This window comes from Leucopleurus acutus, assembly GCF_964270905.1.
Source record: "Leucopleurus acutus genome assembly, chromosome: 9".
NCBI classification, from domain to species: Eukaryota; Metazoa; Chordata; class Mammalia; order Artiodactyla; family Delphinidae; genus Leucopleurus; species Leucopleurus acutus.
The window spans coordinates 87,808,081-87,821,803 of NC_139144.1; the positions used below are offsets into that span (position 1 = coordinate 87,808,081).

At 35.1% G+C, this 13,723-nt stretch overlaps 1 protein-coding gene across 2 annotated transcripts in view; it reads left to right on the forward strand.

The window, feature by feature from the left end:
* MKLN1 (muskelin 1) overlaps positions 1 to 13,723 on the forward strand; it is a 359,451-nt gene that overhangs the window by 315,408 nt on the left and 30,320 nt on the right. For both annotated transcript variants that reach the window (XM_082846006.1, XM_082846005.1), the window contains 3 exons: positions 9,688 to 9,835; positions 11,021 to 11,135; positions 12,586 to 12,725. In XM_082846006.1, the coding sequence (XP_082702132.1) occupies positions 9,688 to 9,835; positions 11,021 to 11,135; positions 12,586 to 12,725 (403 nt within the window). The remainder of the gene's footprint in view (positions 1 to 9,687; positions 9,836 to 11,020; positions 11,136 to 12,585; positions 12,726 to 13,723) is intronic.

Consider the following 13,723-nt stretch of genomic DNA (forward strand, 5'->3'; position numbering starts at 1 on the left):
TCAAATAATAAATGACAAAATAGCAACTGAGACAAAGGTTAATATCCTACTATATAAACAAAAAACTCTTACAAATCAATAAAAAAAGGAGTAATTTTCTAGTAGAACAATGGCAAACGACATAACTAGGTAGTTCAAAGAAAAAAAAAATTCAAATAGCTGGCAAACTTACTTCTATATAGACGCTCAGCTTCATTCGTTTTAAAAATTTTTTAAATGTAAATTAAAAGGTCACTCATTGAATGTTGATATCTAGTAAAATATAAAATACATATACTCTTTGACCAAGCATTTTTTTCAAGGAATTTATCCTACTTACATACTTGTACAGATGCATAAAAAATAAGTTGTACAGAGATACTTATTGTGGTATTGTTTGCAAAATTTAAAAATCTGGAAACAACTTTAATTATCCACCAATAGGTAACCAGTTAAATAAATTGTGGTTGATCTATTCAGTGAGATGAATTCTTTGTGGCTTAATGTAACTGAGATAGATCAGTAAGTACTACATCACTGAGTGTCAAAAGCTAGTTGGAATTTTACAAAAAGCAAATAATGAGTGGTAGAAACCCAGGTTCAGGTAAAATAATAGAAGCTCTAAACTAATCCTAAAATTTATATGGAACCACAGAAGACCCAGAATTGCAAAAGCAATCCTGAGAAAGAAGGACAAAGCTGGAGGGTATAACCCTTCCAGACCTCAGACTATACTACAAAGCTGCAGTAATCAAAAGAGCATGGTATTAGCACAAAACAGACATATAGATCAATGGAACAGAATAGGGAGCCCAGAAATAAACCCACGTACTTAATGGTCAATTAATCTACAAGGAAAGAGGCAAGAATATACAATGGAGAAAAAACAGTCTCTTCAACAAGTGGTGTTGGGAAAGTTGGACAGCTACATGTAAAATAATGACATTAGAACATTGCCTCATACAAAAATAAACTCAAACTCATCTATATACAAAAATAAACTAAAATGGTTTAAAGACCTAAATGTAAGATGACACCGTAAAACTCCAAGAAGAAAACATAGGTGGAACACTCTTTGACATAAATCGTAGCAATATTTTCTTAGATCAATCTCCCAAGGCAAAAGAAATAAAAGCAAAAATAAACAAATGGGACCTAATCAAGCTTAAAAGCTTTTGCACAGCAAAGGAAACCATCAACAAAACGAAAAGACGACCTACGGAATGGGAGAAAACATTTGCAAATGATGCAACCAACAAGAGGTTAATATCCAAAGCATACAAACGGCTCATACAACTCAATATCAAAAAACAAACAATCATTGGGTTTCCCTGGTGGCGCAGTGGTTGAGAGTCCGCCTGCTGATGCAGGGGACACGGATTCGTGCCCCGGTCCGGGAAGATCCCACATGCCGCAGAGCGGCTGGGCCCGTGAGCCATGGCCGCTGAGCCTGCGCGTCTGGAGCCTGTGCTCCACAACGGGAGAGGCTACAACAGTGAGAGGCCCGCGTACCGCAAAAAAAAAAAAAAACAGTCAAAAAATGGGCAGAAGACCTGAATGGACATTTTTCCAAAGAAGACATACTGATGACTAACAGGCACATGAGAAGATGCTCAGCATTGCTAATTATTAGAGAAATGCAAATCAAAACCACAATGAGGTATCCCCTCACACCTGTCAGAATGGCTATCATCAAAAAGTCTACAAATAACAAACGTTGGAGGGGATGTGGAGAAAAGGGAACCCTCATGCACTGTTGGCGAAATGTAAACTGGTGCAGCCACTATGTAAAACAGTATGGAGGTTCCTTAAAAAACTAAAAATAGGACTGTCATAGGATCCAGCAATCCCACTCCTGGGTATATATCTGGAAAAAGCAAAAACTTTAATATGAAAAGATGCATGTACCCCAATGTTCATAGCAACACTATTTATAATAGTCAAGACATAGAAGCAACCCAAGTGCCTGTCAACATATGATTGGCCTAAGAAGATGTGTGTGTGTGTGTGTGTGTGTGTGTGTGTGTGTATGTGTATGTATTACTCAGCCATAAAAAAGAATGAATTATTGCCATTTGCAGCAACGTGGATGGACTTAGAGAATATAATGATTAGTGAAATGTCAGACAAAGACAAATACTATATGATATCACTTATATGTGGAATCTAAAAAATAATACAAGTGAATCTATATACAAAACAGAAACAGACTCACAGACTTAGAGAATGAACTTACGGTTACCAGGGGGGAAGGGTGGTGGGGAGGGATAGATTGGGAGTTTAGGATTGACATGTACACACTGCTATATTTAAAATAGATAACCAACAAGGACCTACTGTTTAGCACAGGGAACTCTGCTCAATATTCTGTAATAACCTAAATGGGAAGAGAATTTGAAAGAGAATAGATACTTGTATATGTAAAAAAAAAGAAAAAAAGAAAAGGATATGGAGAAGCATACATATCCAAAGCATACAAACAGCTCATACAACTCAATATCAGAAAACAAAGAATCATTGGGTTTCCCTGGTGGCGCAGTGGTTGAGAGTCCGCCTGCCGATGCAGGGGACACTGGTTCGTGTCCCGGTCCCAGAAGATCCCACATGCCGTGGAGCGCCTAGGCCCGTGAGCCATGGCCGCTGAGCCTGCGCGTCGTAACAGCAATTCCAGGAGAAGACAAAAATGAAAATTTAAGAAGTTGAAATAATTGATGAAATAAGAGGTAAATTTCCTAGAATTCAGAAAAGGTGAAAGGCTTCAGACTGGTGAAAGGGCGTGTAGTATGCTAAATGGGAAAAATAAGGAGAAACACGTACCTAGGCATATTTATTAAAGTAAAATTAAGAATAATAAAGACATAAAGGAAATTCTGAAAGATTTCAGAGACAAAGAGCAGATGACCTGCAGGGAACAAGAAGATAGAGAGCTAGGTATCAGCTCAACAGCAATAGTGAATGGAAGAAAATAGTAAACTTTAAAAATACTCAAGGAAAATGTCTTTGAACCAAGCAATTTTTATCCTCCTAACTTTCATACAAGGATAAAATAAAATATTATCAGGTATTTTTGCCTCGAAGCTTTCAATATGAAAACCCATATTGGAAACCCATTTGAAAGCAAGATTCATGAGAAATCTAGAAGTGAGAGGTGGTGATCAAATTACCTTGAGGAAGTTTATTGTTGACTGAAGACAAACAAAATTCTAAGCAGTGAAAATATGATGGGGGAGGGGAATGGGGCACCGTATAAATTCAGGTGTTGTGATTGGACTTACAGAGAAGAACATGTTCTGCATTATTAAAACTTTTTCATTCCAAAATGTCTTATACAAGGCTTAAGACCTAATGGGTCTTTATTTTCTTTCAAACTTCCTTTTCTTTTCCTGTGTCATATATCACTGCCAGTATTTCTTACATCCCAGGTCATTCTTTACCTTGGATTCATTTTTGTTTGTTGGAATAGCTCCTGAAAGAATCTTTTCAGATGCAGTCATTGATATGAACTTTAATATTTCTGCTGATCCAAAAGTTCTTTTATGTTGACCTCATTGTTGGGGTTGCTAGTTTAACAGGAAATAGAATTTTAGTTCCATATCTTTTTATATTCCAAGGAATTTTAAAGTTATTATTCCATTTTGTATTCTAGCATTCTTTGTTACTGATAAAAGGTCTAATGTTAGTTAGATACTTATTCCTCTGTATATAATAACCTACTTTTCCCCTCCATAGAAGCTTTTAGAATTTTCTTTTAATTCCTGAACTTTTGAAGTTTCACTAGGAGATATGTATATAAAGTCTTCTTTTTTTTTTAATAGCCAAGCTAGTTGTTTTTTGTTTTTTAATTAATTTATTATTTATTTATTTTTGGCTGTGTTGGGTCTTCGTTTCTGTGCGAGGGCTTTCTCTAGTTGTGGCAAGCGGGGGCCACTCTTCATCGCGGTGTGTGGGCCTTTCACTGTTGCAGCCTCCCTTGTTGCGGGGCACAGGCTCCAGACGCGCAGGCTCAGTAGTTGGTGGCTCACTGGCCTAGTTGCTCCGTGACATGTGGGGTCTTCCCAGACCAGGGCTCGAACCCGTGTCCCCTGCATTGGCAGGCAGATTCTCAACCACTGTGCCACCAGGGAAGCCCCCCCACCTTTTTTTTTTTTTAATAAAATGTGCTTAGTGCCCCAGGCTCTTTCAAACAGGACACCCACTGTTTTTCTTCCATTCAGGGAAATTTTCTTTATTTCCTTCTTCTACGTTATTTCATTTCTCCTTCTGGTGCTCTTTTCAGACAAAGTTTTTACTTCAACGGCTTTATCCTCTGTATCTCTTAACATTTCTATCATAATTTCTATATCTTTATGCTATATATTCTGATAATTTATCAATTTTATCTTGAGATGACTGACTTTGTTTTTAACTGTGCACATTTTATTTTCATTTTGTTATTTCATTTTTTTGTCATAGTTTTTTAATATCTTTCCATACTCTGCTTCTTTTTAAGGAAGCTTATTTTTGTTTTACACATGTAATGTTCTCTTCACTCTCTACAAGGATAATGAGTTTGCGTTCTTCTAAGTTCTGTTCTTTTCTATGATTTATCTTTTCCTGTTGTTCTGTTTGTTCATCTAGGTCCCTCCTTACATTGCTGATTTTTTTCTCATATTGTCACGTGATTCCTGTCTAAATATTAAAATTTATGAATAAGTTTATGTATCACTTAAGAAAGGTAGTTGACAGTGGTTTCCTGTGCATTGTATGTCTCTTTTTCCCAGTGGCCTTCTCCCTTAAATCAGACACTGACTGAGGGTTTTGTATAAATGCATGGTACATGCAGGCTTTTTTATAGGATGCGTAAACTGAGAATAGAACCCTGTGTCCTTATTAGAAGCTCTCCCACAGGAGTGCTTCTCAAGGTCTACTCATGCTTTTTGTATTTGATGACTTATTCTGAAATTTTCCATCTTTTATCTCTGGTGAGTTGGGCTCTCTTTTCCTTGGCTGTGATTTCCTGTCAGTATAACCCCAACTGCTATTTCTCAAGATTCCTCAAAATTTCTTATCTATTGATACTTTCTTGACATACTTTCTTCTTCTCTAGACCTTTTTTTTTGTTTTTCTTTTTGCTAGAATATTGTTTCTGCCAATTCAAGCGGGATGATGGGAAAGAGGGGTAATGTAGTTAATGTTTAGTTTTCTGTCTAAAACCAAAAGCCCCAACCTTTAGATTTCATAAGCAGCTTCTGTCAGTAGTAAAAATTCAAGTCTAAAATGCCTACTAGGGCTAGACCATAATTCTTTGATGCATGTGTACATGTAATTTTTTACATTTTAATTTTCTTTAATAAGAATGCATAAAATCTTCATTTAAAGTGAAAAATGGGTTTTTTTTCCTTCTGTTTACAAAGGAGATAACACATTAGATTTAGAGTATTACAGAAAATGGACATTTTTAATAGTTTCTTGGAGAAATCCAGACTGCTTTTGAAGGTAGATATGAAAAACTTTATTATTTTTTTATTGAAGTACTGTTGATTTACAATGTTGTGTTAGTTTCTGGTACAGCAAAGTGATTCCATTATAGATTATTATAAGATACTGAATATAGTTTCCTGTGCCATACAGTAGGACCTTGTTGTTTATTTTGTATATAGTAGTTTGTATCTGCAAATCCCAAGCACCTAATTTATCCACACCTGCCTTCTCCTTTGGTAACCATAAGTTTGTTTTCTATGTCTGTGAGTCCGTTTCTGTTCTGTAAATAAGTTCATTTGTATCTTATTTTAGATTCCACGTATAAGTGATGATGTATGATATTTGTCTTCCTCTTTCTGACTTCACTTAGTGGTAATCTCTAGGTCCATCCATGTTGCTGCAAATGACATTATTTCATTCTTTTTATGGCTGAGTAGTATTCCATTTTACACACACACACACACACACACACACACACACACACACACACACACACACACCATGTCTTCTTTATCCTTCCGTCTGTTGATGCACATTTAGGTTGCTTCCATGTCTTCACTATTGTAAATAGTGCTGCTGTGAACATTGGGGTGCATGTATCTTTTCAAATCAGAGGAAAAAATTATTTTTATTGGTTTTTGTATTGAAATGTTTTTTAAATTGTTACTGTATGTGGAATGGAGTAGAAATAGGAATTAAACTTAAGTCCAATTTGTAAAATTTACACAGAAGGCCATTAACATGGATACATTCAGTGTAAGTTTGAATTAACCCCCTGATCTTTAGGAACTCTTCAGATGTAAGTTTTCATTTTTATATTTTAGAGAAAAAAATCAAAAATACTTTTTAATACCTAGTTTTAGTTTTGCAACTAAATGATTTAAAAATGTTTTTAGTGCCAGTAAAACTGTCTTTTGACAATTTTATGAATTCCCTTTCCATCTAAATAACAGCATTCCAAATATTAATGTAAAATTTTGTTCATGAGAAATTTGGGAGGATGTGTGAGAATTTTTCACTTATTACTAATAGTCCCCAGTATTTAGACCCAGATGTATTTTTTTTCTGTATTTTGGTTTAGATTTTTCTTCTTTTCTTGTAACTATAAAATCAATATATATTGAAACTTTTCATATTCTATAATAGAAAGTTAAAATGTCCTAACCTCCCCCTCTCCAATAACTATTATTTATCTTTTGGTGTATGTTCTTTTATGTTTCTTCAATTCACGTACACACATATATATAAACGTTTTTCCTTGTCATTAGTATGCAATAAAAATTATATTTGTAAGGGTATGTAAACTTAAGGAGTAATAAAAATTCTGTCCTGAGAGATTGTACATTTGAATATTCTTAGAGTAAAATATTTGGATACCTCGAAAAAGTTTCAGTGAAACTTTTTTTTTTTTTTTTTTTTTTGCGGTACACGGGCCTCTCACTGTTGTGGCCTCTCCCATTGTGGAGCACAGGCTCCAGACACGCAGGCTCAGCAGCCATGGCTCACGGGCCCAGCCGCTCCATGGCATGTGGGATCTTCCCGGACCGGGGCACAAACCCGTGTCCCTTGCATTGGCAGGCGTACTCTCAACAACTGTGCCACCAGGGAAGCCCCCCAGTGAAACATTTTTACTCTTATTTTTCACAAGTTTCTGCTCCAAGCTTGGTCTCTGTTAAGCCAGTCCAGAGATTTTTGTACTTTTGACATAACATCTCCTCCCTTTTTTTGCTAATGGAAATCGTGCTTCTTTATTAATATTTCCTTACTGCCTTCGTCCAGTCCACACCATTGCACTGTTAACAGCCTCCTAATTGATCTATGTATCTCACAAGCCTCTCACTTTGCCTGTCTATGCTGCATTGTTGATAGACATGTCAAATGATGCAGTGACCCTGTGGGGAGATGTGAAAGGGGATGGGGAATGACTGCTAATGGGTACAGGGTTTCTTTTTGGAGTAATGAAAATATTCTAAAATTAGATTGTGATGATGGTTTTATAGTGGATATACTAAAAAAAACCCAAGCCGTATGCTTTAAATAGGTGAATTATATGGTATGTGAATGATATTCTGTAAAGCTGTTTGAAAAGCCGATAAAAGACTTAAATGTGTAACTTTGAGGCAAAAGTCAACATTACGCAGAGTAAAAGGCATATTGTATATGAAAGATCAAAGAAATGGGAAGTGTATACTTTCTAATCCGCTTTATAATCAAAGTAATTTTTTATAATTCTTATAGTACAGATGTTATAAACATGGTAGTCTTACCTCCCTGAGTATTGTAAACCTGCCCACTGCTTTCATTTTTGAGAAGCAACACTTGTCATTTTTCTCTTCTGCTACAAAGCTGCTTCTAGGTAAAATGTGACAGTATGGAAGAGAAAGCATGTAACATTCTCACATGCCTCCCCTAGCCCAGTACTCCTTTATTCTCCTCTCAGTGACCCAGCCCCGTTTTATAGAATTCAAAAATCTCTTTCCCTCTGCACGGATTTCCATTCCACTCAGAAATTTCCGGTTCCTTATTTAAGGTATTTAAAGGTATTAAAGCTTATTTTAGGTAAGCAGTTTGTTGCATTCATTTATAATAAGTCATACGTCTCTCATATTTGCATTTTAAAAGATTATAGAATAGGGGTTAGCAATTTTTTTCTATGAAGAGCCAGATGTAATTATTGTCGTTGCAACTACTCAGCCTTGCTATTGTGGGGTGAAATCAGCCACAGACAAAATGTAAATGAATGACTGAGGCCTGATTTGACCCTAGGCAGGTCAGATCAATCCATAGTTTGTCAACCCATGTTATAGAATTCTACATGGGATGAAGAAATTTAAGTGCAATAAATTTAGGCAGTTATGTCCTCCACTTCTACAACTAATGAAAACGATTTCATTTCTTTACTGTTTTATCTTTCTTCCAAGGTTATCTCAGGAACAGAGGTCAGAACCTGGGTACTTTTGAAAGTTTACCAAGACTTAATTAGAAAATACCAGGCTTTACATAACCACTAAAGACTATGTATTATGAGGGTTGAGGTTATTGTTAAGATTAGGTTGATGTGTGTGTATAAAGATAAATGTATTTGTGTATGGATGCATACAAATTATGTATTGTGTTATATATGTGTGTATAATTTTTTAATATATTTACTGTGGGATGCATTTGGATAGTCTCTAAAATGTTCCAGACAAATTTATTGAATATGAATGTGAAAGGACCCATGAATTAAACTAGGAAAAAATACATATTGCATCATTTGGCCCTGCTAAAGTAGGTAAAGATGAATAAATATCAATGTGGTTAGCATCTCCTCCCATAGTATTCTGGATTGATTGAAATGTTTTACTTCAATCTGATGTTTGTGTAGCTTTTTCAGTATATGATAATTGTTCGTGTATAAAAGAAATGTAGTGTTGAAACAGTGGCATTGTTTTTAGATCTGTGGCAAGTATGTTGTGAATCATAAAATTATATTTCAACTAATATTTCCAAGTAATAATAGTGAGAAAATTTGCATTTGCTATATCAGTGTTTTACAAATTACTGGATAATGCCGAATGACCATCACTCATTTAATGGATTTCTCAGGAAATAAAATATTTTCTCAGAAAATTAACTCTGGGGAATTCGAGCCACTCAGGAAAACAAAATGGCATATTTTAGCCCCAAATATTTTATTTTATTTTATTTTTCTTGGAAATTATGTCATTTCATTGTAGGTCTTGAACAGGTATTTTAGATGACTTTGACCTTATTGAACAAACCGGCGTGTCAAATTTTTGTTTTTCTTGGTCGAGATTTGAATATTTTGTCTCTGCTATTAAATTAGAGCTGACCCAGATAATAAATCAGTTAAATAAAGCATTGCCCTTTTCCTCAATAAAAATGATTACATTGCATACCTCTTTCTATCTCTTTCCTCCTTCTAACTCCATTCTGGTAGTTAGCATTCATTTATTTCAGCAAATAGTTGGGTAACTATTATATGCCAGGCAATTGTTTTAGGCACTGGGAACAAAACAGTGAACCAAACAACCTTTGCCCTTATAGAGTTTACGTTTGAGTGGGGAGAAGGCAAGAAACAACTGATTATTGTTTAATATAAAAATTATGTAGTCTGTTAGAAGGTAAGTGCTGTGGACACAAGTAGAGCAGGGTAGGGTAAGGATGAAGTAATCTTTTATAGAGTAGTACTAACCTGTTAAGTAATGTTAATACTGTCATCTTATTTTCTCTTTCAATTTATAGTTCCAATGACAGGATTCACACAGAGAGCAACCATTGATCCAGAACTGAATGAAATACATGTCTTATCTGGACTCAGCAAAGACAAGGAAAAGAGGGAAGAAAATGTCAGAAATTCATTCTGGATTTATGACATTGTAAGGAATAGTTGGTAAGTAGCTCTTGTCTGTACTGCAGTCACAGTGTAACATTTATTTGAGGTTGTTGGTTTATTCAAAAGAAGAGAGAGATGGATGGCTTATGTTAATTTGTGATGTCATACATTTTAATATCAATATTGGGGAGTGGAAAAGTCAGTACTGGTGCCTGTGTATACAGTGATGTTCAGCAAATGGATTTTACCGCTGAATTATTTCAATTAGTAGATGTTTCTTTGTCTGAGAGTCAAGAGAATTGTATTTTAGTCTAGCTTTTGCTACCAAGTAGTTGTGTAAACTTGAGAACCATGTATTTTTAATGTTCCCAGGTCTTTTCTTAGTTTTTATAAAATGAAGCAGTTTGACTAGAGCAAGGTGGGGAGCATTATTATTTAGCATTTTCAAACTAGGACCCTTTTGTCACAGAGCATCTCACAGAACTGCTGAACATTTTGCTTTGAAAAACACTGACCTAGGGCTTCCCTGGTGGCGCAGTGGTTGAGAGTCTGCCTGCCGATGCAGGGAACACGGGTTCGTGCCCCGGTCCGGGGGGATCCCACATGCCGCGGAGCAGCCGGGCTCGTGGGCCATGGCTGCTGAGCCTGCGCGTCCAGAGCCTGTGCTCCGCAACAGGAGAGGCCACAGCAGTGAGAGGCCCGTGTACCGGAGAAAAAACAAACAAAAAACACTGACCTAGAGGATCCAGCTCTAATGTTCTGTGATTACTACATAAGTGAATATTCTCCAAAACAGAGGAACTTCAGAGAACTTCCTCCATTCAGTAATGGAGGGTGGTGCTCAGCAGCTAAGGAATTTATTATTTTCTAAATAAGACATTTATTTACAGTAAGAATGAAAGAAGTCTGTTGTGAGCTTTTTTATTGTGAATAGATAAATGTGATATCATCTCTTTCAGCCGTTGGTTTAAGCCTTCATATATGCTGATCCTGTTTCATAACACGAAGTAGTTTGTTCTTGAGTGAGATTTTTGATGGACATTAAAGAACTTCAGAACTCAGTTCTAACAAATTCAGATTATTTTATGAGGGTGACCAGAACTTTTAAGATTTGATGTGAACAAATTTATAATTTTTTGTTTGTAATTAGACATTGCGTTAATTTGCTTGCTACAATTGTATTAACATTATGTGTGCTGCTAGTTTTCTAAGATAGAATGCCTTAAAAGCAATGTCTTTCAGGTCTTGTGTCTATAAGAATGATCAAGCTGCAAAGGATAATCCAAGTAAAAGTCTTCAGGAGGAAGAACCATGTCCAAGATTTGCCCATCAGCTTGTATATGATGAGTTACACAAGGTATACTAACTACATTGACCTGTAAACTTTCTGTGATGTACAATTGGAAAGAATCTCAAAATATATGTTTCTGATTATTTTTAAGTAGATTTGAATAAAAATGACTGACATTTACTAGAATACGTAGCAGACATTTGATATCACCTTGTCCCTAAAATTCCTTAAGAGAATAAACATTTTTGCATAGTCCACAGTTCCTGACACTTTTCTTATGAAAATGGTCAGTGGTTGCTGCTTCTTAGCTGCATAGATCTGATACATAGCATGGCCTGTTGTTTCTGTCAATACAATATGAATATTCAAGTAGAAGATGTACAGTTTTCAGCACTTGTATACCTTTTTCCATGATATGAAAAGGTATATATAACTTCCTGATCTTAGATTTTCCCATTGTGTAAGAAGTCTTTTTATCTTTATTTTTCCAATCTATGATTGACATAATCTGTTCCATCAGCCTATGAAAACAGTCCTGAATTCTGAAGTTTTAGTGTCCCTAAGTGTTCAGAGTGGTTTCTTTAGCTATTTCTCCCTTAAATTTTACATGTTTAATGATTGGGCTCAGATTACATAGTAAATTACTGACAGAACCTGTATTCTTTCTGTTTAGGCCATAGATGATTATTTAAATCCTCTATCATTTGAGAACTTTAGGTAAAAGATACCATGGGAGTAAATAAAAGCCCTTTCTCTGAGAGTCTCCCAAATTAAAGGATAAGTGAATTTCCATCTATAGGACAGAAATAAATAATATCTCTGTTGTATAACACTACTGGTTATAAATGTTTTCAAAATTTTCAAGAACTGCTTTAACACTTTGAGTACAGAATATTACTAAAGCTGTAATTATAATAGTGAAATCATTGTAGTATTCCTTTTACATTTCTTATTTGATATTTATTGAATAATAGAAAAATATTTTAAAAGTTATTTCACAAATCGTATATGCCATTTAAAAATATTCAGCATTAAGGCTAAAGCAAAAGTAAGATGCTAAAATTTTTAAAGTTTCTAGTTACTGTTGACCTTCAGTGATTCAACTTGTGTGTCAGTTTTTTAAAAGATATCATTTTTTATTACGATCAACACTTGATTAACTTGATAATCCCCATTATTTGTTGCCCTAAGCAAACTCAGTATCTTGGAATAGCTTCTTACTATCATTGCTTTTGTTTTATGTCTTCCATTGTCAGTGTAACTGTGGCGATACAACTTATTTTAATAGAAAATGTAATTTAAGGAAGTAGTCACAGTACTTTAAAGTAAAATGGAAACTTGAGAAAAAGCAGAAGCAGCCTTTAGTAGACATGTAATAATGTTTTAGTCTTTAGTAAAGCTAAAGAAGTTACTTGTTACACACTACTACCAAAATGAAGAAATTTTACTTTGACTTTCGTAGTTTCTTGAGTATGCATGCATGTTTTTAAAATCTGGTTTGTTTTATTTATTACAGGTTCATTATTTATTTGGTGGGAATCCAGGAAAATCTTGCTCCCCAAAGATGAGATTAGATGACTTCTGGTCACTGAAATTGTGTAGGCCTTCAAAAGATTACTTACTGAGGCATTGCAAGTACCTCATAAGAAAACACAGGTATAAAAATAAATCACTGAAAACTTTTATTTAGCATTATCAGCTGTTGTTGGTTTTATTTTATTTAGCATTATCAGCTAAGCTTTGGAGATGTGACTCTGTCTTTGGCAATTTAGTAACATGACACTGGAAGTACTATGAAGATCATGACTTTTGTAAATGCCCTGTTCTCCTTATTTTTGCTTTCTTCTTTCAAAGGATGGTACAAAGTGAAGATAGATCTTGATGCTAAAAATTATTAAAGATAGAGCAAGGATATTTTGCAGCTGTTAATGGAAAAAGTTTCTATGAACGTGATGAACCTACCTTCAAGTAACTCAAGGCCTAACCACTACAGATTATATCAGTTCTAGATGATTGGCATATGAAGATTATTGGCATGTGACTGACCTGTTGATAACTCTCTTAACAGTGAATGTGATGATATGGTTGAGTAAATAATCTCTTTGTAATTTGATATTTCAGAACACAACTTCAAATATGATTATAGCTTTACATCATTACTTTTGCCATTTAATTGCAAAATCAAGTAATCAAACATTTTCATATGTCTCCTCAGTCATGTTTGCTTTTTAGCCTTAGCAGGTGATAAGCTGAAAAATGTAGAAAAATACATCTATCCCTTTGGTTACTGGTAGTGTTAGATCGTAATAAAAATTTACAATTTGGAGGGAGGGAAGTTTAGCTTTTAATGATGATAATAGGTACCATTTATGAGCAATTTTGTGTGCTAGATCCTGCATATTATTCTCACAATAAGACAGTGGAGTAGGTACTGTTATTACTACTCTCTTATAAAAGAAGAAATGGAAGCGTTTTTAAGTGGGTTGTATAACTGACCTAAGGTTGTTCAGCTGTAAGTGACAGAGCCGGGCTTTGATGCTGTGTATTCTGACTCCAGAGTTACCACTTCACCACCACCACCACTACCCCGTACACATCGGTATATACACAGACATGCACACATGTGTGTTTATATGTTTAGTATATAATTACGT